Source organism: Sycon ciliatum, chromosome 8, assembly GCF_964019385.1.
Source record: "Sycon ciliatum chromosome 8, ocSycCili1.1, whole genome shotgun sequence".
NCBI lineage: Eukaryota > Metazoa > Porifera > Calcarea > Leucosolenida > Sycettidae > Sycon > Sycon ciliatum.
The window spans coordinates 34100890-34127408 of NC_088650.1; the positions used below are offsets into that span (position 1 = coordinate 34100890).

The 26519-nt window shown below is 46.6% G+C and overlaps 1 protein-coding gene across 1 annotated transcript; it reads right to left on the reverse strand.

Annotated features, from left to right (window-relative positions):
* Positions 1-216: 216 nt before the first annotated feature.
* LOC135822844 (uncharacterized) lies at positions 217-21207 on the reverse strand. The gene is made up of 8 exons (XM_065335679.1): positions 21002-21207; positions 16353-16636; positions 15545-15674; positions 14944-15061; positions 11989-12001; positions 10528-10575; positions 5056-5445; positions 217-1034 (listed from the first exon to the last, which is right to left on the reverse strand). The coding sequence occupies exons 1-8, from the start codon at positions 21073-21075 to the stop codon at positions 667-669; spliced, it is 1425 nt and encodes a 474-aa protein (XP_065191751.1). The 5' UTR covers positions 21076-21207; the 3' UTR covers positions 217-666.
* Between the last annotated feature and the right edge of the window lie 5312 nt (positions 21208-26519).

The window sequence follows — 26519 nt, forward strand, 5'->3', positions numbered from 1 at the left end:
AAGTATGCAACAAGCATGCATGATGCCTGTATCGTGTATACAAGTATGCAACAAGCATGCATGATGCCTGTACCGTATTGTGTACCATGTACATGTATGCATGGTGCCAAGAGCCCTCCAGCCATGCAGTATGCAACTATTGCAGCAAAAAAAATACATGTACGAAGTACGACACTCCGTCCGGACTCCAAACGACATCACATGGCTTTACCAGCGTTGGGTGCAGGTCAGAAACAATCATTCCGCACGATACAGATATACAGTAATCACATCTGAATGTGGCATGTGTCTCATTTGCCAAGATGACCAATTGCAACACACAGCAGGCTATCTGAGAGTTAATCTCGAACAGACGCAGCCGGTAGCCGGGGAGCTACCGCAATAAAGGGGAATCGAAATTCTAACCATAGCTAGCAGAAACCATAGCAGCTATGGCTTTCTGGAGTAAGCGACGAAGAAGCAGAACGGTTGCACCAGTCCGGAACGCTGTCTGCTAAGTAATTGGCAATATGACCGGTCCAGATCATCGACTGATGACATCGCTTCAGTGGATATTCAAAGTAAGGAGTAACAATATCACATTGCTCGTGGTGAAAACGTGTAATCACTCAAATAAAAAATATCATGATCCCGTAGACGCATGAGGGTGTTTTTTTTATCACTAGCTTAACTACAAGCGTAAACAATCGTACCTGGTGGATCACCTACAAGCTTACAGCTCGGGGTCGGCCTCGCCGCTGGATCCCAAGAGAACGTAGTTGATGACACCCATACATTTGTATCGCCTCCCTGATTAGAAAAACCAAGAGTGGCCCTGAAGTTGGAACAACGGCCACCGTCGTAATCGGAGTACACGTTGCCGCAGAGCTGGGTATTGCCCAAGTAATGGACGCAGATGGAAATGTAATCTGACTTTGTCCACGAACCCAATGGATGATAGTCGTTACAACCTGCGGGTACTTTGTCGGCGTTCGTTGTGGTCAATGATGACATCAGACAGACACCCTTATATAGCCATTGTGGGAATGAGCACTCTGGTGAATATTAGAGACAGCAAAACAAACAAAAAACGCACAGAAACACAAACATGCAAACAGCACACACACACACACACACACACACACACACACACACACACACACACACACACACACACACACACACACATACACATACGTACACACACACACACACACACACACATACACACACACACACATACACACACAGAATACAGAAGTAAGTTTTTCAACAAATTCGAGGGAAAGCACAACTGCCCTCTACTCCGGTGCTTTGTCATTCTAATCTACCGTATTTTTCGGAGTATAGTGCGCACCTTTGTATAACGCGCACCCCCAATCTTCATTGGGGATGCGCACTTCAATCTTCATTGAAGTACATGCATTTCATATTCGGAGCATAGTGCGCACCTGCGATTTAGGGCTTAAAATAGCACATCTAAAGTGCGCACTATACTGCGGAAAATACGGTAGTGCTTTAGCGTCGCCGAACATGAAAATACGGTAGTGCTTTAGCGTCGCCGAACATGAAAATACGGTAGTGCTTTAGCGTCGCCGAACATGAAAAGTGTAATACAATCCTAATGTAGACCAAATTTGAAATACCATCAATGACTATTCTAAATACCATCAATGACTATTCTAAATACCATCAATGACTATTCTAAATACCATCAATGACTATTCTAAATACCATCAATGACTATTCTAAATACCATCAATGACTATTCTAAATACCATCAATGACTATTCTAAATACCATCAATGACTATTCTAAATACCATCAATGACTATTCTAAATCCCGCTTTTAGCTGAAAGAGCTAATCGGCTATATTAGGTACATGTACAGTACGTATCGCCTATAAGGTTGGCGGCTATAGTAATATACCGGATATAGTGATCAATTTCTCAAATTCATTTTCATTTGCCATAACTAAGTATACACAGTTATCGCGTATAGTAATAATCGTCTATAGTAATATATCGCCTATAGTGATCAAATTCATATTTCAAAAGACCTTTATTACACTATTTTTGCATCGGTTATAGTGATTGATGTAAAATCAAGCAATTTCAGAGGAGAACAGGGTGTCACTTCTTCTTGAAGAACTTGTCCAGTGAGTGTTGTTTGGTGAGTTTTGCTTGTACAAGTTGCCAAAATATGCCTCCATCATGAGGAAATCCTGATTTTGTGTGTCAGGAGCTACAGCCAGCTACATGTACATGTACATGTACATGTATGCAGTGCGTATGTGCACGGCGCGCTGAGTCGTTTGATACCCCACTCGCATACATTGCATGCAGTATCGGTCATAGTAATATATCGCTTATAGTGATAAAATGCTCAAAATCAAACACCAACGCTATAGGCGATACTGACTGTACATGTATATCCGAGTTCAATTGGCATCAGTCACGGACAAGGCCATGCACACAGTAATACCGTAAAAGCCCGTTTTTATCGCCCAACCAGGATAATGCCCACTAGCCGTGTACACACACAGGTGCCGGGTGTCAACCCTCTTGTCCCGTTTGCTAGCCCACCCCGGTGTTAACCGTGGCCAATGGGTGAAAGCACAGACCCAGTACACAGTGCAGTGCATGCACAGACCCAGTACACAGTGCAGTGCATGCACAGACCCAGTACACAGTGCAGTGCATGCACAGACCCAGTACACAGTGCAGTGCATGCACAGACCCAGTACACAGTGCAGTGCATGCACAGACCCAGTACACAGTGCAGTGCATGCACAGACCCAGTACACAGTGCAGTGCATGCACAGACCCAGTACACAGTGCAGTGCATGCACAGACCCAGTACACAGTGCAGTGCATGCACAGACCCAGTACACAGTGCAGTGCATGCACAGACCCAGTACACAGTGCAGTGCATGCACAGACCCAGTACACAGTGCAGTGCATGCACTGTACATGCACATGGAGCTGTGCATGCACTGCACATGCACAGCTCCATGTGTATGTACAGTACTGCAATGTAGTGTACAGTACACAGTACAGTGCATGCACAGCTCCACGTGTATGTACTGTAGTATGGTGTACAGTACACAGTGCAGTGCATGCACAGCTCCACATGTACAGTCAACTTCGCTAATAACGACTGCGGATATAACGACAATTCGCGAATAACGACCGAATTTCCATGCCCAGAGCAAAGTCCCATCTAACTGTATACATTTAACTTCGGATATAACGACTATCTGAATAACGACAATTCGCCTATAGCGACATGCTTTTAGTGCCCCGTGGTCATATTCACTGCTTGAATAACGACTTTCTGGGCTTTTGACAGCTATTTCAAGTACCTGTCAGTCAAGTACATGTACCTGTCATGCAGAAGTACCAGAACCTATGGTGATAAAAGGCACACATGCAAGAAAATGCAGCCAAGGGGGGGGGGGCTTTTTTTCCTTTTATAATGTTGGCTTCAAAATTGTTGGATTTACCAGCACACCTATATTATGTATACAATGTTCATGTAGTTGTACATGATTGTACAGTAATCATCATACATGTACATGTCCCTGGCCCTGTAGATGGCTCAAAAAGGCATATTTTTCAATTCATTTCCCTTGCATATTGAATTTTTAGTTCCTTGCAACTGCAATTGAAAATAAAGTACACATTGACATAGAGCAAGACAAGAGCTTGATTTTGATATGCATATCATACTACACAAAATATGGGTTCACATACATTCAAATGGGACTTCGGTTATAAGGACACTTCGCGAATAAGGACACTTTTCTGATGCCCCGCCGAATGTCGTTATTGGCGAAGTTGACTGTATGTACAGTACTGCAATGTACAGGCAACTTAGAATGTGGTGTATAGTACACTGTCCTAACCTTACCGGCATACGTACATGTACATGCGGGAGCATGGCATGATGTGAACATAGGTCTGATTTCACTTCTCCGAAATAACGCCCGGGCCCGCAATAGCACCCGGGCCCAAATTGACACCCACGTTTTGGACCTTCACTGATGTTTCTGCCCAGGTGAAGTGATGGATCTGTCATTGTAAGTGATTTACATCTTTGTGCACAAACCGATTTTTCTTTGTATCTGCTGTTCATCCTGGTAACTTATTTCCAGAAATCGGCTAGGTATTGAGGAGTGGAGAGAGGTTTGTTGAACGCTGTGTCCACTACCTTTCAGTGGTCCACGAGAATAAAAAAGTTTATCGTGCCCTCGACGGAACGAAAAATGCCAAGGTAGACCTTGAATTTAGGCCTGCTCCTGTTCGATAAATGCACAACCTCCTCTACTACTAATACTTTGAAGTACTTGAAATATAACCAAGTGGTTTTCAGTTGACTTTGATTGCCCTAACAACGTACGTTATTTTCTGAGAAACTCGGTGTTACCGGAATTGTTTCACTTATCTTTGTTTCTCTGCTCTTGTGTATTATATTTCTTTTTTATTATATTTTTCGCTAAATTTATCTGCCGTTTCGCAGTAAAACTGCTTTGATCCGGACGTCCCCAATACGGGCACTTTTCTGGCCCATCTGGAGTCACAAACAATGGCTTCTACTCACCTCCACTGCTTGGAATTTAGTTTGAGCACTCTGGCAAGGTATGTTCGGGCCTGGTTTAAATCTGGCTTTGGAAATTTATCTTTCATTGCTATCAGGTTTGGCCTCTCTTTCTCTGTGCTGCGATGATGAGTCCACAAAGGACGAAACAGTTCTGTCTGCAGATTGAGTAATTTGACGTGTATAAAATTAATCATTACGGGTACCAGGTTTTCTTTCTAGTTTTGATGCAAAGTATCCAAATTTCAACTGGAACTAAACGCTCCCAGGCAAGACGAAAACTAGGTACTTCTCGCTCCTCAATCTTCGTCTTTTTAAAAACTATCCTAAGACTCTTGCCTGCTCGATAACTAAGGGTGAAATAGGAACCACTGAAAAAACTGGTGGGGCACCGGGGGGGGGGGGGGGGGAGGATAATTCATTGTGTTCACCTAGGGAAAAAATGGAAACTTGTCAAACCATAGATAACAACTTACTTGATACGCATTTGCCAGCTGTACACAGATGATACTGTTCACAGTCATTGTCCTGTTGGCACACCTTTCCAGCAATACACTTGGTCGTGCACGAACCACCACAGTCAACGTCTGTCTCATCTCCATCTTTCACACCGTCCGAACAGCTGTTGATGATGAAGGTGGGCTTTGGCTTGGCTTGGAACGGCACTTTGGTGTACGTGGTGGTGACTATGTACAGGTCTACATTAGTGGATACAGATCTCTTTGTACTGGCCGTCCAGACTGGGATGGGACAAAGGACTTTTGAACTGGAAGATGCACTCAATGGAGACGTGTCGGCATACTGTGTGGTGATGAGGGCATCGCTAAACCGACACACATAGCTGAGACTTGTATCCAGTCCAGCCGCTATGCAGAACACACATACACACACACAGACACATTCACGCACACGCACACACACACACACACACACACACACACACACACACACACACACACATACACACACACACACATATGCAGACACACACACACACACATACACATACATACACACACACGCACACTTGTACTTGTACTTGTTGCACACTGCCAAAACTGGTCACGTGGGTCTCCCCGGGAGAGGGGAGAGAGACTCAAAAGGAATCTTGGAAAGATGACTCAATTGGCTATTGAACCGCCCAACGGCCGACACCCCCTGAAATCCCCAAAACTCTGGGTGGACTTGAAAATGATCCCACTTATGGGCTCACCACACCTCAGTAAGTGGGTGAGGACAAGGTGCAGAAAAAGGATTGACAGCATCAGGGTATCCGTCCAGGGATCCAACTGCAGTCACCCCTGCCCCCAGTGAAGGTAATACTTGCTACTAGTGTGGGCGGCTAAATCAGAGTGGATCTGATAATAAGCTTCACTAGCACCATTGATTACACAAGAGTTAATCTAGCCAGAAGCAGTCCATGGTTAACAGGTATGTATACTTCAAATAGAAAGTATATGAACCCTGAAGCCAACAAAGGTGGTAGGTACAACATTACACCTTCAAGTAGCCGAGCCCGTTGGCAACAGACCCAACACTATCCGGCATAAGTGTACCCACCACACGCACACACACACACACACAAACACACACACACAAACACACACAGACACACACAAACACACACAGACACACACACACAATGTACTGTAATGTACTATACTGTACTTGATGATTGTCATGACTGGCCACGCGAGTCTCCCCCGAAGAGGGGAGAGACTCAAAAGGAACCTTGGAAAGATGACTCCATTGGCTATTGAGCCGCCCAACGACCGACACCCCCTCAAATCCCCAAGCCCTGGGCGGACTTGGAAATGATCCCACTTATGGGTGTGGAGGCAAAGCAAACGCGGGCAACATTCTGCTGAAGCGAGCGAGGAGCTGAAGCTGGATTGGTTACTGACGTACCTGCTTACTCCACAACACCGGCGCATAATGATGTACATGTACAAGACTTCGTGCGCATTCAACTCAAATTCGTGTTCCGTCAGCGTCAGCAAGTACATGTAGTACAATTTGTGCCCACAATAACTTCGGGACAGTCTGTTCATGGTTTTCATTCGTATTGGACTCGTTCTCTACACTTGCGATAATTTAGCGGCAATTCTAACGTTGTAGCGTTGTTCTCTTGTAATTTAGTGGAACCTGTATTGAGTAACTGAGTTTTATGTTTCGTTACATTGTCGACAGATCTCCTGTGTACCGGTTTTGTGGCACAATGATTATAGCCATTTGTCGTCTCCATTCTTGCGCAATCATGCATATGTAGGTTGGTTCTCTTCGTGTTATTGTGACCTATTTCATACTATCATAGATGTTGGTTGCCTTGTTGCATTCTCTCCCCTCTCCTCTCACCCAAGCCATTCTGATTCTGCATGAGCAAAGGTGTGGACGCAGCATACTGCTCCTACACTTCAACGAGGGAATGCGTATAATAAATAATAATAACGAGAGAGCTTGGAAGCTCAGGGCCCTGCGCTATGCTTTGTTGCCTAGCTCATCGTGCATGTTGTTAGAACTGATGGAAATGCTTTTTCCTTTGATTAGCTACATCATTGTATTGCAAAAATGTTTCAATGAGATACTGAAGTAACGTCTTCTGCATAGCTATGGGACCGGCGCTGACTCTGCCGATCACGGGCGCTCTGGAGTCGACGGGATGTCTGTCCTGACGTTTCCTGGGACCGGCGCTGACTCTGCCGATCACGGGCGTTCTTCTTCTTCTCATTATTATTATACTGACGGCAACTAACATCCATTCTGATTGCATTTACTCGTCTCCCTACTTCGTATTTCTTTCCAGAAAATCTCCCCATACAGCAGGGAGTCGTTTACATAATATGACTCCCTGCTATACATCTTCATGACTGCATATATGCTATCGGCCTACATGCGATTCCCGGGCTGGTCGACAGGCGGCCCAGCCAGCCTGCTAGTGGGATCTCGGCCTCGCACACAAATCCACACAAAATGTTACTGCACTGAATGCATTCCCCCGATACACTTCGCATATTATACACATTATCTTGATGGTACCGTACTATTGATGGTACGGGACAGGTACGGGATAGCGCCAGGCATGTCGATGGCACAAACAAACAAAAATATTGTGGCCAGCTGTCTTTGCTGGTACGGTACAGTACGGGACAGATACGGGATAGCGCCAGGCGTGACACAAACAAACAAACAAATAAACACCAAATTAAAGCTGTGTGGACCCTGGCTAGCGCCAGACGTTACTGAAGTAACGTCTTCTGCATAGCTACGGGAATAAGTATCTAATATTGACTGAGTACGAGGTCAATATAGGAAATAAAAGCCGAGTAAAAGACCGAGGCGAAGCCGAGGTCTTTTACGAGGTTTTTATTTCCTATACTGACCAAGTACGAAGTCAATATTAGATTTATCACGACAAACAGTCCGTATTTCAAATTCCAGAACGATAACCTCATGAATCCCGGTTTTATGATGGCACAACCGTTGCACCACCACCTACTCATGCAGTGACAATGCTGCACTAGGCACCGTTCAACTGCGCAACCCCTAAGCAGTCAAATATAAGCAGTCAATATAGCCCTAAGGAGTGAAATATGCTGGAATATTTGACTGCTCAGGTATGGCAAAAGTCTATGTGAGTCAATACTAAGGTAGTGATAATTATGATGTATTCATGTAATGAATTCAGTTTAGCGTAGGCGCACATCTCGCAACTAGGTATCTGCTGCGCTACAGCGCCCTCTACGGTTCTGGCCGCGGCACTTGTTTAGCGCGCCTTGCCGCGACCGGCAAGACCGCCTGCTGTGCATCACATTAATTTATGCGTACGCCATCACAATAATTAATTCAGTTTTGATCGGGTCCGAGTCCGCAACGTGGCACATCTCCTTGCCATTCTCAGTTTTGAGTCTTCTCTGCTTTGGCTCATGCCCGACTTGCATCCTGCTGCCTTTGTCTTTTGCTGACCCACCATCCCACCACTAACCATTAATACTACATTGCATCATTCCTACTTCAAGTACAATAAACCTGGTGGCGAGTCACTCATAACTGGTCTGCCTTTCTATTGCGGCATTATGGCCTTATGGTCCTGCCTTTCCATTGCGGCAATCACAGCCTCCGGGCTTCTGCCTTCCTGCGGCAATCACAGCCTCCGGGCTTCTGCCTTTCTGCGGCACTCGCAGCCTCACGGGCTCGTGCCTACCTTGCGGCAAAGACCAACCAGTTCCTCGTCACCAGTACTTACCCAACACAACCTAGCCTTATTCGTGTGGTGTATGCCTGTCTGCATGCCGTCTGTGTGCGCGGAATGCTAATGATGTATGCCTGCCTGCATGCCGTCTGCGTGCGCGGAATGCTAATTATTATTATGAAGAAAGGAGAAGGAAAAAATGTTACGAGTTATGACTGAGCCTTCCAAGTTGGAAGGTTGTTGGTTTGCGCCTTGGAGAAGTGTTGGAGCTAGGTGTCAGGTCGCCCAATGTCTCAGTACTCCTTGTCAGTTTTGTGCCATTTTGTCACACTCGCTGACTGTACAAGATCTGGTTACGTTGGTGGACAGTTTGTCATAGCTCGTAACATTGTGTCCTTCTCCTTTCTTCATAATAATAATTTTTTAGGAAATTAGAGGCCACATGCCACGTACTGCTCTAAAATTCCTAAAAACTTTGAAATCCTCCGTGAAGTCCAAATTTGAAATTGAAATCATAATAATAATAATAATAATAATCTTCATTAGTTTGAGGGAAAGAGACATAATAATAATAATAATAAAAATAATAATAACATGGGCTCACCACACCTCAGTAAGTGGGTGAGGACAAGGTGCAGAAAAAGGATTGACGGCATCAGGGCATCCGTTCCTGGATTCAACTGCAGTTACCCCTGCCCCCAGTGAAGGTAATACTTGCTACTAGTGTGAGTCGCTAATCAGAGTGGATCTGATATATGCTTCACTAGCAGCACTGATTACACAAGAGCTAAAAAAGGAAGAAAAGGAAAACATTGATTGTTTCTGAATTTGACATCACATATATATATTTTATTTTATCAGTCCATCATGGTATTACATTGGCTTCATTTGTTTTAACCATTGCTTTGCGAAAACATTGATTCTCATATTTTTGCTGCCATGTCTATCAACAACCTAGTTGCACATGAGTGTCTTGTTAAGAAAACACATTATTATCAAATCTTTATTATCAAATCATTATTATAAAATCTCGATTCACCACAGTAGCCAGCATAGCAGAGTTACGAGGTGTCAGCGAAAAACCGAAAAATCATATTTGTTTCGACCCATGATTTGGGAAGAGAAGAATCACACTCACTCCCTGAGGTTCAACGTGCACCTTCCTAAATATTCCGAAAATGGGAGCAAGGGTTAGAGAGCCAGAGTTTAAGTCAATGACCTTCACTACATTTTGCCGGCAGACCACTTCACTTACTGACCCCTATATAGGCTAGTGTCTATATTTCTATGTTGAGTACAATTGCAGACTAGCTCTATAGTGGCTATGTTGGGTACAATTGCAGACTAGCTCTATAGTGGCTATGTTGGGTACAATTGCAGACTAGCTCTATAGTGGCTATGTTGGGTACAATTGCAGACTAGCCCTATAGTGGCTATGTTGGGTACAATTGCAGACTAGCTCTATAGTGGCTATGTTGGGTACAATTGCAGACTAGCTCTATAGTGGCTATGTTGGGTACAATTGCAGACTAGCTCCATAGTGGCTATGTTGGGTACAATTGCAGACTAGCTCTATAGTGGCTATGTTGGGTACAATTGCAGACTAGTTCTAGGCCCAGGTTCCGCATCAACAGAAATCAATATAACTGCAGCCCCATGCCCTGGGTCTGTATGTCTGCATTATCAACAATTGATGTCACTGTAGACACATGTCACCTAGGCCCTGCTCCGAATCCCACCAACAAAAGCCCAGACTCACCGGAGAGTTCCACACTTCCAACTTGCATAGAAGCACCCGTTACACCAGCTGTAGAATTGCACAAAAAAAGCAATGTTTACGAGCAAATATCACATTACTATTTCGAAGTACTTTGTAGACTCGCCAACGCCAGTACGTACCTGACCTATGGGTAACCATGGTAACACGTGTATATCATTGAACAACACACAGCATATACCTGACCTATGGGTAACACGTGTATATCATTGAACAACACACAGCATGTACCTGACCGATGGGTAACACGTGCATATCATTGAACACCACACAGCATGTACCTGACCTATGGGGTAACACGTGCATATCATTGAACAACACACAGCATGTACCTGACCTATGGGGTAACACGTGTATATCATTGAACAACACACAGCATGTACCTGACCGATGGGTAACACGTGTATATCATTGAACAACACACAGCATGTACCTGACCGATGGGTAACACGTGCATATCATTGAACAACACACAGCATGTACCTGACCGATGGGTAACACGTGTATATCATTGAACAACACACAGCATGTACCTGACCGATGGGTAACACGTGTATATCATTGAACAACACATAGCATGTACCTGACCTATGGGGTAACACGTGCATATCATTGAACAACACACAGCATGTACCTGACCTATGGAGTAACACGTGCATATCATTGAACAACACACAGCATGTACCTGACCTATGGGGTAACACGTGTATATCATTGAACAACACACAGCATGTACATGATCACTGTCTTCGGCTGCCTGAATATTGCCGTCATAGGGTCATGACACTTTTGAGAGGAAGCAGCAACAAATCCCGGGTGGCATGAGACAAGGTGTGTGTGCCAGGATGGGAACTCATAATCCTGTCAAAGAACCAGTGCCACGGTCACTTGCATGATCCGTACTTACACAACTCGGCAGGGACAAGGGAACTGCCGGTAGGGGCAGGGCAAGGGAACTACCCCATAGGGCAGGGGCAAGGGAAGTACCCCGTAGGGCAGGGACAAGGGAACTACCGGTAGGGGCAGGGGCAAGGAAAGTGCCCCGTAGGGCAGGGGCAAGGGAAGTACCCCGTAGGGCAGGGGCAAGGAAACTACCAGTAGGGGCAGGGGCAAGAGAACTACCCCGTAGGGCAGGGACAAGGGAAGTACTCCGTAGGGCAGGGGCAAGGGAACTACCGGTAGGGGCAAGGGAACTGCCGGTAGGGGCTGGGGCAAGGGAACTACCCAGTAGGGTGCAGGGGCAAGGGAACTACCCGGTCCTGTGCCCCTCAGGGCTGTGCCCCCCCCCCCGAGCTGTGTGGCGAAGCTGCTGCTTGTGAGGCATGTTGTCTGTGGAGCTATTAGTCCATGGGGGACTACAAAAATGCAATTCTCTCAGGAAACCTGTGCGTGAGAAAGTACTTGTTAAAAAATCCAAGTGCCACAGTGCATGTACATACTTACTGTACATAGTTGCCTGGGATGTGTGAAGGATTAGAGACACCAACACAGGACAGTAGACAAAAGACATGGCGACGGATGACCAGAGCGGCACACAAAGACAAACACAAGAACAAGAGGAAATACAGAGTGTGAGGGTGACAGTGAGGAAGTCCGGGCAAGGTACACACACCTCGCACTGGGCATGCAGACCGTTACACAGAACAGGATCACTAACACTTATCAGGGAATCTCCAGCAATACTGCTATGGTCTCCTTATCCCATCTATGCAGATCTTCCCTCAGAAAGTGAGTGAATAGCAACTGAATAGAGCGGTTGTCAGTTGACAAACCCCCTTTATCTATGCAGAACTTGTGTTGATTATTCATGCAATTTGTTTTCAAACCTCTTCATCGTTTTGTTAGAGTTTGACCTTGGTTCGTTGAGAAGGAATAATTGCCAGTTTATTTGGTAAAGTAAAAATTAATACTTCCTCCGCGTCATGAAAATTGTCGCCTCCCGAATCAAAACTTTTCGTGACTTACTTCGCTTTGTCGGGTTGTCGGAATCGCCTTTTCCCATGTTCCGTAGTTGGTCCGACTCTTCCTACGCAATGTCTACTAGTTATACGAGCCGTGGCAGTGTCGGAGCTTCCGTTCACAACAAACAAATGCATCCATTTCCGCACGATTCCGTCCCAGAACGCCGAATCTTATTCTGCGGTTCATGCCGATCCACATCGTTCGCCTGGGCATCTGTCATGACTTCAAGCTTGGGCATAAGAATCCTGGTGTCTCTCCTGAATTTCAAACTGCTGAAGGTGACGATGGCAAGAACAAAGCATCAACAAACTCCTAGAAAACCGCCACGTGTGGCGCGTGTTGCTGCGAAGGCGGCAGGCCTGCAAACACCCACAAAATCTGTAAAGCGCTTGACGAGGAAAGAAGGTGGGGACTTGCTCACCCCATCTCGCTGGAAAGTCGCTACGGCGTACTTCAAAATGCTAGGTGGCCGTGATCGCCTGCCACCTGGAGGCATGGATCACTTCAGAAAGAAGTTTCGGGAGCTGAATATGAACCCGCGTCTTGTTCAGCGTCTTGTCAAGAGCTATCGTGAACAGACTGAGTCGGCCTCAAACTCTGACAAAAATGTCGACCTCAGCCGCAAGCGCAGTGAAGTGGGAGGCCACAAACTCAAGCTCACAGTCGACGTAGCGAAATTTCAACGACAAGTACTGGGGCAAGTTGTCAACAAAGAAACTCAGCGGCAAACTCAATGCAGCTGGCCATGAGTGCACCACCACATCAGTGCGTAGGTGGTGCAAAGCGCTGGGAGCGACTCGCCGCCGCAGATATGTGAAGCCGAAGCTGACAGCTCAACATCGATGCAACAGGATCCGCTGTGTAATTGACGAGTACGACAAGGACACAGGAATGTTTGGCAACAATGAGAACACGTGCCGCTGTGATGAGAAGTGGTTCTATATAATGCGTGACGGTACCGTGGCACGTGTTTTCCCTCGCTTCACAGAGACCAACGGCGAGGTTGAGCGAGTCGTAACAATGCCCGCAGATCTGAAGATCTACCACAAGGCCAGAATGCCCAAGATCATGTTCCTGGCAGTCACGGCGAAGCCGCGTCCTGACCATGAGTTTAATGGTAAAATTGGCATTTGGCCTTTCACCATCACTCGAAAGGCGAAACGAAGAAACGCAAGGACTGGGACGGTGGCTGGAGAGACTAATGTTCTTGAACTTGTGACTGTCACAGCTGAAGAATATCGCAAGGTGATGCTCAGGAAAGACGGTGTGTTCGACAGCATGCGAGAGAAAATGTGCTGGTTCAAAAGGAACTCAGGTGAGAAGGAAGCAGGCACGACACTCTGGTATCAACATGATGGTGCGAGACCTCACACTGCAAAAGCCAACCAAAAGCACTGGGCTACACATGGTGCCAAGAAGTGCTTTGATATCCGTGTGATAACGCAGCCAGCCCAGTCGCCCGATCTGAATGCCAATGACTTGGCATTTTTCTCCAGCCTGCAAAGTCACACGGAACTCGCGGCCAAGGACAATGTTTTCAATTTATCAGACGCAGTGATCACGTGCTGGGAACAGTACCCTGCAGAGCGCATGACTGGTGTTTGGCGATGTTTTTACGCTTCGTTCAAAGGGATTTTGAGCGACGACGGAGGCAACAACTACAGCCATCACACAGCCATCACACAGGCAGCAGAACGGCAAACCGAAGATCGTCCTCCGAAGGCGACGCACACAGTCCCGCTGAGCATCGTTGAGGACGCGGAAAAGTACGTGGACGAACTGGAAGAAAGCTTGCTCGGTGGAAATGTTGGTGAAAGTTGCAGCGACTCTCCCGCTTCAGATGCTGAAGAATAGTTATGGAACTGTCGTTTCACACTTGTAACATGTAATTTATGCCCTGTACTATGCTCTGCCTGGATTTCGAGCTGTTTAGTTTGCTTTAAGCGGATAAAAATTAATTTGAAAACATCGCTCCGGGATGCAACAATTTCAATGACGCGGAGGAAGTAGAAGATAGCAACAGACCCCCCACCCCCACCCTCTCCCCTGCCCGGATTTTCAAATGTGATATTCTATCCTGCTATCCAAGTTTGGCTCAGTCCATAATTACACAAAGGCAGAACAACAGAGACCAAAAATCTTTCTCGTTACTCGGAGTTTCGTGTTCATAAGTCGTCTGATGAGTGTTTATGAACACGAAACTCTGAGTTACGAGAACGATTTTTGGTCTCTGTTGTCCTGCCTTGTGAAGTACGCTCTGCACTTGTTAGAGTATTGAGTACCATTTGCAGAAAGGACCTCAGACACTTTTTCAATCCATAATTATATACTTTCCCATGTCTATATCATTTCAACAGCACATCACAAGTGATTGCTGATACCTTTACAAAACCAACACATTTCACCTGATAAGAAATATTTCCAATGACCACATACCGTCTGCCACTGTGGAAGTCCAACAAATGGAATCTCGACTTGTCCAAGAAACCATAGAGATATTGTGACTGGCTCGCTGAAAGTTTTGGAGTCGGCGAATGTCCATTCCGGCACTGTGCTGTATTTGGAAAGGACATGTACAATTGGCAGACTGAGCATACTACACGTGGCCTGATTCATAACTACTGTACTTTAATATTCCTGATCTACATTATTTCTTCCTTTTTCCGTGCATATGAAGGGATCACAGATTCTGCAGGAGAAACTCTCTCCTCAACCATGAGCAACCGTTGGCGGCTGAGGATACTGCCCACTCAAATAGGCCAGCAGAGTGGGATTAAGTTGCAAATGCATAACGTAAAACTAACAAACTATGCAAACTCAGTGTACACAGTCAAACATCAAGTGTTTTAATAGTCTGGTCAACAAGACAGTACAAGCTTGAGTACACAAACCCAGTGATTCATGACAGGGTTCGAGTACACAAACCCAGTGATTCATGACAGGTCTATTTCAAAAACGCTGATGAATAGATGAACTTCTAAGTTAGTTTGTGTTGATGAAAAGACATGGCAAATACTTGGCAGCAGCAGCAGCTTACCAAACAATAACGTAGTATGGTCCGTAGGCCATAGTAATCCTGGTGTATTCTGATATGAGAGTTTGCCGACTAGATGAAATCTGGCAGGCATACGATGGGGGACTTTGCGTGTTATATAGGTCACCAAAACCTGTGCACAAAAACAGGGCAAAACGTATCCTAGAAATAAAGCCGGTCCCGATTGGAAGGTCTTAACAGCGGACACATGGTGGGGGGGACTGAGTAGGGGGGGGGGGAGCTGAGTAGGGGGGGGGGGAGGGCTGAGTAGGGGGGAGGGCTGAGTAGGGGGGGGGGGGCTGAGCAGGGGGGGATAGTATGAGTGTTAGGGTTGGTTCACATATCGCCGGTACGCACCGAGAGTCCCCGCGGTGGACGTCTTGCAACCACTCCTGGCACATCGTGATTATGTGAACCAGTGCAGTCGTAGCAAAATCATACGGTAAAGACACGCAAGGGACCGCCGGCAAAGTTGAGCTGTGCTCAACTCTTGTGATCTGTCCCGGCACCGATCCCGTACAATTTTGACCAAAAGTGGTTTGTGAACCGTTCGCGCCGGTGATCGCCGGTGCCGGGAGCCAGACGTCAAAATTTCAAACCAAGACTCGACCTAAATTTTCCTAAATTGAAGCTTAAGATGAGGTCTGTTCGCCCTTCTTGTAGTCGTCTCAAGGTAGCAAATTCAGTCAGCATACCAACCCGTCCTTCTCGGATGATCTGCTTGACTGTTATGCAACTTCTGAGAGAAATAAGTTACTATTGAAACAAATTGAGTTACAAATTTTACTGTATCTAAAGGTGCAACGCTTACCGAACGTAATGAACTCCAGACGGGTGTAACCTCTCGCAGGTACCATGGTGGTGTTAAAGCTCACCCAGTATGGACACTTTGGAAGCACATCGGTAAGACATTGACCAGACGACACTAGTCCACTTCCACCACTGCTACTGCCACTGCTACCTGTTCCCGGTGATGCCGTAGCCATGACGACATCACTCAAGTACACTTTTCCTCCTGGTCCAGGCTTTATGTTGATGTTCTTGTTTGCATCTGTTGCTATGGTGATGTGTCCATTCTTTGTACTGACTTGCGGACTGGGTCAGGAATAACACAACCAGGACACACACACACACAGAGAGAGAGAGAGAGAGAGAGAGAGAGAGAGAGAGAGGAGAGAGGAGAGAGAGAGAGAGAGAGGAGAGAGAGAGAGAGAGAGAGAGAGAGAGAGAGAGAGAGAGAGAGAGAGAGAGAGAGAGAGAGAGAGAGAGAGAGAGAGAGAGAGAGAGAGAGAGACAGAGACAGAGAGAGAGAGAGAGACAGAGAGAGAGAGAGAGAGAGAGAGAGAGAGAGAGAGAGAGAGAGAGAGAGAGAGAGAGAGAGAGAGAGAGAGAGAGAGAGAGAGAGAGAGAGAGAGCGAGAGAGAGAGAGAGAGAGAGAGAGAGAGAGGAGAGAGAGAGAGAAGAAAGAGAGAGAGAAGAGAGAGAGAGAGAGAGAGAGAGAGGTGAGGGAGAAGCTGGGAAAGGTGGTGTTTGCACACTCATGCATGCTTTCGTTATAGCACAATACGTGAAGGCGGACAGAGCTTGACTAGAGAGCTTGACTAGAGAGCTTGACTAGAGGACTCCACGCATGCCTACATGTACATAGGTGTACATACACGCACGCGCATACGCCCCCACACTTACACTAACACATATATTTACCGTATCATCTCTATTACAAGCTCAGTCTCTTGTTGAAGCCCAGTCTCTATTATAAGCTCAGTCTCTTGTTGAAGCCCAGTCTCTATTATAAGCGCACTCCCACAGGGCTTCGAAGATATCCAGACCCAGTCTCCAATATAAGCGCCGGTCTTGTAATGGAGAACTGCAGTAAAACCTGCAACTAAAGACCATCGTGACTAGCGACCAGCCTGGCACTAAAGACCACATCTCAAGACACGGACGGTCTGACATTCATATACGGTTGTGCGGTGCAAACCTCTAACTAAGGACCACTTGCCACTAAAGACCGCTTTCTCTGGCCCCAAGGGGTGGTCGTTAGTCACAAGTTTCACTGTATACGGATCATGTAAATACACATAACAAAGCATCACATACACACATTGTAGTGCAAGTCTGTGATCAGACCCGTGTACAGACTCAGTATACTAGGACAGTACAAGACTGCCATCCACGGTATCTGCTGGGAAACTTTGTTCTACTGGCATAAATTATAATAACCAACATACATGCACCAGATGGATAAAAAACCATAACGGCATAAGCCCAGTCTCTAGTAGAAGCCAAATCTCTAATAATTATAAGCCCAGAGTCCAGACTGGTTCGAAAAATATAAGCTCGGAGCTTATAACAGGGGTGTCGGAAGATATTTTAGTGTGGTACGGTCAGCCATCTGAAGTACACTTTACTCGTGGGGGAGAGGTGGCTGGTGCGAAGATTTTGGGAATTTAGAGCCCAAATCAGAGCATTTTATTGATTCACAGGGTATTTGCGGCAAAAAGTGGTACGATCAATACCGTAGTGACCGTACCGTGTTTGACGCCCCTGTATACTGGAGATAATACAGTATCATTATCGTACACACACACACACACACACACACACACACACACACACACACATACACACACACACACACACACACACACACACACACACACACACACACAACACGGCTGACATGCTGTCCCAGCAGAGTATGCCTATAGTTATGGCCATAGTTATGCTGCTCATTGATTGCTGTACATACACCTACACATACACCTACACCTACACCTACACATACACCTACACATACACCTACACATACACCTACACATACACCTACACATACACCTACACATACACCTACACATACACCTACACCTACACCTACACATACACCTACACATACACCTACACATACACCTACACATACACCTACACATACACCTACACATACACCTACACCTACACCTACACCTACACCTACACCTACACATACACATACACCTACACCTACACCTACACATACACATACACCTACACATACACCTACACATACACCTACACATACACCTACACATACACCTACACATACACCTACACATACACCTACACATACACCTACACCTACACCTACACCTACACATACACATACACCTACACCTACACATACAGTGTACAAGACTTGAACTCACAGTCGAAAACCTGGACTGTAGACTGTAGAACTAAAGTTCATCTTTTATCTCATGATGTACATGATGTACTCGATGTACATGATGTACTCGATGTACATGATGTACTCGATGTACTCGATGTACATGATGTACTTGATGTACATGCATGCACTATTCTGGCATGTCTTCATACATCATGTGTTGCCTGATGAAAGATTGAGAGAAAAGAGTGAGAGTATGTGGAGGGGGGGGGGAGATGTGTGTGTGGGTGAGGGGGGGGGGGGGGTGTGTGGGTGAGGGGGGGGGGGGGGGTGTGGGTGAGGGGGGGGGGTGTGTGTGTGTGGGTGAGGGGGGGTGTGTGTGTGTGGGTGAGGGGGGGGGGGGGTGTGAAGTGTAACGGTCACCAGGGCAGGTGCAACGGTTCGGGGTGATTCGGGGTGATTCGGGGTGATTCGGGGTGATTCGGGGTGATTCGGGGTGGTTCGGGGTGATTCGGGGTGGTTCGGGGTGATTCGGGGTGACCGACAAGTCGAGTCAGACTACAGTACTGACAGTTGCGACTAGATTGTGAGATGATGACGTCAGAATGACAGGTTGTTATGTGTATAATACAAAAAAGACGAGGTGGTGAAGGCAGGCATGTTTGTCTTTATTCCACTGTGTAGATGGTGAAGGAAGGCATGTTTGTCTTTATTCCACTGTGTAGGTAGTGAAGGAAGGCATGTTTGTCTTTATTCCACTATGTAGGTGGACTACACCACTAGCCACTAGTAAGTGTTGTAGAGGTCGAGAGGAGAGTAGGTGTGTGGATGGAGTGGGGCATTCGAGAGGAGAGTAGGTGTGTGGATGGAGTGGGGCATTCGAGAGGAGAGTAGGTGTGTGGATGGAGTGAGGAATTCGAGAGGAGAGTAGGTGTGTGGATGGAGTGGGGAATTCGAGAGGAGAGTAGGTGTGTGGATGGAGTGTGGCATTCTAGAGGATAGTAGGTGTGTGGACGGAGTGGGGAATTCGAGAGAAGAGTAGGTGTGTGGATGGAGTGGGGAATTCGAGAGAAGAGTAGGTGTGTGGATGGAGTGGGGCATTCGAGAGGAGAGTAGGTGTGTGGATGGAGTGGGGAATTCGAGAGGAGAGTAGGTGTGTGGATGGAGTGGGGAATTCGAGAGGAGAGTAGGTGTGTGGATGGAGTGTGGCATTCTAGAGGAGAGTAGGTGTGTGGACGGAGTGGGGAATTCGAGAGAAGCGTAGGTGTGTGGATGGAGTGGGGAATTGGAGAGAAGAGTAGGTGTGTGGATGGAGTGGGGAATTCGAGAGGAGAGTAGGTGTGTGGATGGAGTGGGGAATTCGAGAGGAGAGTAGGTGTGTGGATGGAGTGGGGAATTGGAGAGGAGAGTAGGTGTGTGGATGGAGTGGGGAATTCGAGAGGAGAGTAGGTGTGTGGATGGAGTGTGGCATTCTAGAGGAGAGTAGGTGTGTGGACGGAGTGGGGAATTCGAGAGAAGAGTAGGTGTGTGGATGGAGTGGGGAATTGGAGAGAAGAGTAGGTGTGGGGAGTTCCAGAGGAGAGTAGGTGTGTGGATGGAGTGGGATATTCGAGAGGTGAGTAGGTGTGTGGATGGAGTGGGGCATTTGAGAGAAGAGTAGGTGTGTGGATGGAGTGGGATATTCGAGAGGAGAGTAGGTGTGTGGATGTAGTGGGGCATTCGAGAGGAAAGTAGGTGTGTGGGGAGAGTGGGGCATTCGAGAGGAGAGTAGGTGTGTGGATGGAGTGGGGCATTCGAGAGAAGAGTAGGTGTGTGGATGGAGTGGGACATTCGAGAGGAGAGTAGGTGTGTGGATGGAATGGGGCATTGGAGAGGAGAGTAGGTGTGTGGATGGAGTGGGGCATTCGAGAGGAGAGTAGGTGTGTGGATGGAGTGGGGCATTCGAGAGGAGAGTAGGTGTGTGGATGGAGTAGGGCATTTATTTATTTATTTATTTATTTATTTATTCAACATCTCCTGGCCCGTCCGAAGACTGCCAATAAACATGAGAGGTCAGGTGATAGCCAACCACGGCAAGCTGAAAGGGAAAAAAAAGAAAGATGCTGTCAGAGAGGGAAAGGAGATAGCATTGCTAGAACAGCGGCAACCGCATTAGTCACATTAGTCGCATCGGTCGCATTAGTCGCATCAGTCCGCATTAGTCCGCATCAGTCGCATTAGTCACGGCTCAGCGCTGCTCGCCATCACACTGAATAGAAGTTCTGTGGGATATCCCGGTTTTGGACATGGTGGTCACAACGAACGCATTTGTGTCTCACCTTGCGAGGGTGATGTCTGCATTCCAATAGGCTGCTACTACCGTGAATACAAGTAGCAGGTGGGTGCGCTCCATTGCCTTCACTCTCGCTGCGCGTAAACTCAGTCTACCAGGAATACTACTACACTGCTAATCTTTACCATCCCTTGCAGATCTAGATCAACCCGGTTGTGGTAACGTGGAAGAAGAATGTTCTAAAATTTATTCCGTGTTCATTGGCATCATTGTGTATCGACTGCATGCACGTGGGTACAGAAATGATCCAGACCAAGCTTGCAAGAACTATCGGCCGATCAGGTGACGTATGTATGGACTGCAGATAATGATTCAGTGAGTCAGTTTTTAGCTAACGGAGCTAGCTAGCTAGCTACAACTACCATGACTACAGACAGTCTAGACTAAACCCAGGCCAGCCTACTCCATGATCCACACAGTCACTACTCTTGACATACCGACCGGTTATTGCCCAGCCAATCCTGCGGTCAGCGCCGAGAAAACGTCGTTCGCGACATGTTGACGTCAATGTACAGTGAAATTGATGTCACGGATGGATGCAGTCACATCGACTCACATGCAATGGACGTCAGTAATTTTACTTCGACTCGAGGATCACGGCTGCCAGGACTCATCTAGACTGAGAGAGTGCCGAAGTGCCGAAGTGCCGCTGTCCAGAAGTAAGTTTGTCCAGACGCCATGACTGTGGTCATGTCTGTGTCGTTCAGTGTCGTTCAATGATTATCTTATCGCATGAGCTGATTGTCCAGTAACTGGTGGTGTTAGTGGACATTATAGCGTAACTTGTAGTTTCTTGGTCCTTCTTCTTTCCTTGAAACAAATTGTATTCCGGAACGTTTTCTCGTAAGTTTCGTCACTGGTCTCCTTCACATGGTATGTAATAACTAAAACAAACAGCTAACATGTAGATGGCTTCACAGGTAGAGTACGGATACATTTAGAGCAGCCGCCAGCAAGTACAAATTAGTGAAGTTCACACCTTTCCTGTGTGTGAATATAGTGTATGTGAGAAAGGTAGTGGCAGATGAATATAGTGTATGTGAGAAAGGTAGTGGCAGTCTGGCAGATGAATATAGTGTATGTGAGAAAGGTAGTGGCAGTCTGGCAGATGAATATAGTGTATGTGAGAAAGGTAGTGGCAGATGAATATAGTGTATGTGAGAAAGGTAGTGGCAGATGAATATAGTGTATGTGAGAAAGGTAGTGGCAGATGAATAATAATATTGTAATACCTGTGTGTATGGACATGATGGCATGATGGCATGAAGAGTGTGACTGTGTGAGTGAAACAATGATTTCTTCGACGCTACATTGACACTTGGTCGTGCTCAATTCGCTACTATCATTCCAGCCGTGGGGCGTGGGAGCTCTGTGCTAAACAATCCTGGAGATACCATATTTCCAGGAGTGGGAGCTCTTTACTAAAAAATCCTGGAGATACCATACATGTATATCCATGTACACTGTATCACTGTGTGTGCACTGAGTCTGTACTGCCAACTCAACTCTCTGTACGTGCCATCTTCTTAGAACTGTCTGTACTTGCCATCTTCTTAGATTTGTGTTGGGTTTCAGTTCCCGTTATGGCAACACAGGATTGAGTCTTTTCTTCAGATTGCAGGCGTTCTGATCATTTTTTTTGTATTGAGATTTTGTGTCATACATTCATGATTGACTGATTGTACATGTATGTAAGCACATTTACTTTGCCCGTACCGCGACCAAGACCATCATACCTGCCAAGTATCCAGATTTTTCGGGGTTATCCCGTAATTTTGGATGAACTCCCGCGATCCCGAAATTCCTGTCGAATATCCCGAAATTCACTGTACACACGAAACAAGCTTGATTAGAGAGGTTTTGCATTCCGAATTTCGGAATTATTTTCGGAATGTGGCGGCAGCAGTCGAAAAAGTAGTCGAACATTCGGAAGTGTGGTGGCGAAAGTGCATGGTTTTCTGAAAATGGATTTTCGGCTCTTTCATGTTTGGGAGTGCATATTTGAATACAAAAAAGTGTATTTTTCATGTTTGTATTTTTGCTTTCTGCTGCTCTCGATTATTTGAAAAAATTTCCACGTATGTAGTTTTGATTTTTGCTGGTTTTGCTGCTCTCGCTGATCTCGCCATGTTGACTAATCTTCTCACACTTCATCACACTCTATCTTCCTTTGCCCTGGAGCCTACTAACAGTACAAGACAGTAGTTCGCCAACCTCGTCTTCAGCTGTTGGATCACTTGGTCCACCATCAGTCCGTCCTCGTCTTCGAACCGCACCCAAATAATTCAGTTTGACCTGCGCACATAGATTTGATCCTGCTCAACCACTTCGACGCTCTCCATTTTGTTTTGCATGGCAACCCTTGGAAACGAAGTCGAATCAGATTTTCGGAATGCAAAACACTGAAAATACCGTTTTTCGGAACGCGCTTTTTTCGGAAAAGCACAGTCGAAAATCATTCCGAAATTCGGAATGCAAAACCTCTCTATTGTACCTGTCCCGGAGGACTTCAAATGACCTGTCACAGGCGAGTAGTTGTCCTTATTGATTCCGGACCACCATAGCCTCCAGTTAATGTACCAGTGGATCTCCTACAGTACTAGTGCTCCTTCCATGAACAGTCCTTGTAAAACCTCCGTTTTGACTTTTGAGTCTCGAGCATGCGTAAGTGTGACTCGATGATCACCATCAGTCATCTATTTTCGATATGTTGGTGCCATCAAAAGTTTAAAAAAAGGATTCTTTTGGAAAAAAATAGGACATCCCGAACAACCAAGGAAAATCCTGGATTTTGCCATGGCGATCCAGAAAAAGCATTCTCAGTACTTGGCAGGTATGCACCATGATCATGAAGATGACGACCGCCGTAACCGGCGCTGACAGACAGACACCATACCAGGACACTGGCGCATGGCGCTAGACTTTTAGGACTTTTACTGCCATACTGCCTGGCTCATTTTCCTTTTACGCACTTTTCGAGCCCCAACGGCACAGGAAGTAAGTCCTGTTGCACGTGCACATACATGTACCTCATGTACCTCATGATAATCGTGTGCAGCATAGCTCTACACTGCGACTACAGAATCTACTTACACAGTACAAGACTACCCGCGGGCCATTGTTTGGGCCATTCAGTATATATATTAAAGGGCCTAGCGCCTACACGCCCTGCCATGCCCCAGCCCTCGCCTCGATCAAGCGTGGTCAGATTTCTATTTTCAGAGCAGCAGGGAGTCGGTATAACGACTCCCTGGTTCAAAGCAGGCTACAGCTTACAGGGACAGGAGCGAAAACCTGGAGAAAAAAGAGCCTCCGCTTTGATGCTATGCGTGGCTCATGGGTACTGCAAGTCTGCAGAGAAAACGGATTTTGTTCAAACGAAAAAAGCTAACGAATACTCGTAAACCATGAGCTTAGCTGAGGTTGTGCACAACAATCAACAATGTGAACGTTTTCGTAGTAGACCTACCGGGTAGGTCGACGCGGCGCGCGCGGGTGACGAAGAGTCAAGACAATGAGTTGTAAAATATCAGTATTTTAGGGAAACCTTTCTCCGCAAACTCCAACGCAGCCATTTACATATTCAGGAAACTAACAAATTACAGTGTACTTCACTTCTCAACTCCACATTCCAAAAACGCTCTCTTCTCTGCGATTCAAAATCAAATTTACATTACACCTTCGCGGGCCAGGCCCATCATCACTACCCTGGCTGATGATCATGATGATGGGCCAGGCCCATCATCACTACCCTGGCTGATGATCATGATGATGGGCCAGGCCCATCATCACTACCCTGGCTGATGATCATGATGGTGGGCCAGGCCCATCATCACTACCCTGGCTGATGATCATGATGATGGGCCAGGCCCATCATCACTACCCTGGCTGATTTTTTTTTGTTTTTTTTTTTTTTTTGATCCCACCTTCCAACCCGGCAAATATTTTGATTTTGATAAAAACGATTCAAAGCCTCTCTAGTACTACTTGATGTATATATAAGAATAATAACATTAGTTACACTTTCACACCAAACTAGCTCGGCGCAGCACCAATCACTGCAGGGGAACCCGACCCTCCACCATCGCCAACTCACGAAGCATGTGAACTGGACGATGACGGGCCGACCGAGCACCCCTGACACACAACACAGCGGAACGTAGCAGCGCGAAAGACACCCGACAACGATAATATAATAACTCATCAACGACGAATAGCTACCTCCCGAAGATTGAGCTGTAAGGAGGCAAAGGCGCCTGAGGAAGGCCGTGGATGCCGGCGCAGCAGCCCCATTCACGGAAAACACAAGAGGTGCAAAGGCACCACGCTCAACATTGACTACTCTCTCCTGATAATGCAGTCTCTTAGCGCCCTCATGTTGCCGGAAGAGCGCGTCCAGGCTTCTGGACGCGTAGGAAGAAGCGTCAGGATTAAACACCCTTACATCAAAAAATGCATCTTGCCCACGCGTCCAGAAGCCTCGAGCGCTCACATCAAGGCGAGCCTCGACAGAGGTGTTCGCCGACCTGGCCTGAAAAACCTCACCCTCGACAGGGGCGAGAGGTGGCTCCACAGACAAACTGGAGCAAACCTCGGTCAAGGCACCCTACCCTGGCTGATGATCATGATGATGGGCCAGGCCCATGATCACTACCCTGGCTGATGATCATGATGATGGGCCAGGCCCGAAAATTTGGTGTACAGGACTGTAGACTAGAATCATGCACTGATTATTGGAATTTGAATGGCAGTGAAGACTGAAGTCGAAGAGTCAGATTTTGCAGTGTGGAGTTGAGAAGTGAAGTAATTAGTTTCCTAAAAGTATTTTAGGGGCCGTCCGGGGTTATAACGTTACCCATTGAGGCATTGGGAAACGAAGAGTGCTACTACTACTAATAGGCTTACAGAGGCTTACAGAGGCTTTGGTTGTGCAAGAGTGCTCAATGCCTGATTCAGGCAGAGCGGCGTACACAAAGGCACACAATGAAAACCTTGGCAAATTAATTCCGTTGTGACTCAGAGTTTCATCGCTGAACCAATCATCAGACAACGATAATGGAATAGGAGGCAGCGCTGGTATATCTAAGTGGAGAGAGGTGTGATAATACGATAGCGAGAGGAGTAATCGCGTGAATGTATACAGGGACAGGCTATTTCAGAGGCAGATGCAGTAGGCGCAGGTCTAGCACTAACAAGCACGCGCTTAATCTCGCTCACACACCACACACACACATACCAACACGCACACACATAGTAACACCCACACACATACACACATACACGCACACACTAACACACCCACACACATACACACACCCACAACACCCTAACTTGCACACGGACGCACGCACACACAGACACCCACCCACCCACAACACCCTAACTCGCACACGCACAAACACACGCACACACACATAATACACATATGCACACACACATACACACACACACATGTCCACACGCATACACAGGCATCTGCGTTCGTATGACAAATCTAAGCGCAC

Excerpts from the sequence above, each read along its gene's own strand:
- LOC135822844 (XM_065335679.1), bottom strand. The coding sequence starts at position 21,075 with ATGGAGCGCACCCACCTGCTACTTGTATTCACGGTAGTAGCAGCCTAT. Across the intron at positions 16,637-21,001 it reads GCAGACATCACCCTCGCAAG|TCCGCAAGTCAGTACAAAGA; the intron begins GTGAGACACAAA and ends TTCCTGACCCAG. Across the intron at positions 15,062-15,544 it reads CCATACTACGTTATTGTTTG|CACAGTGCCGGAATGGACAT; the intron begins GTAAGCTGCTGC and ends TTCCAAATACAG.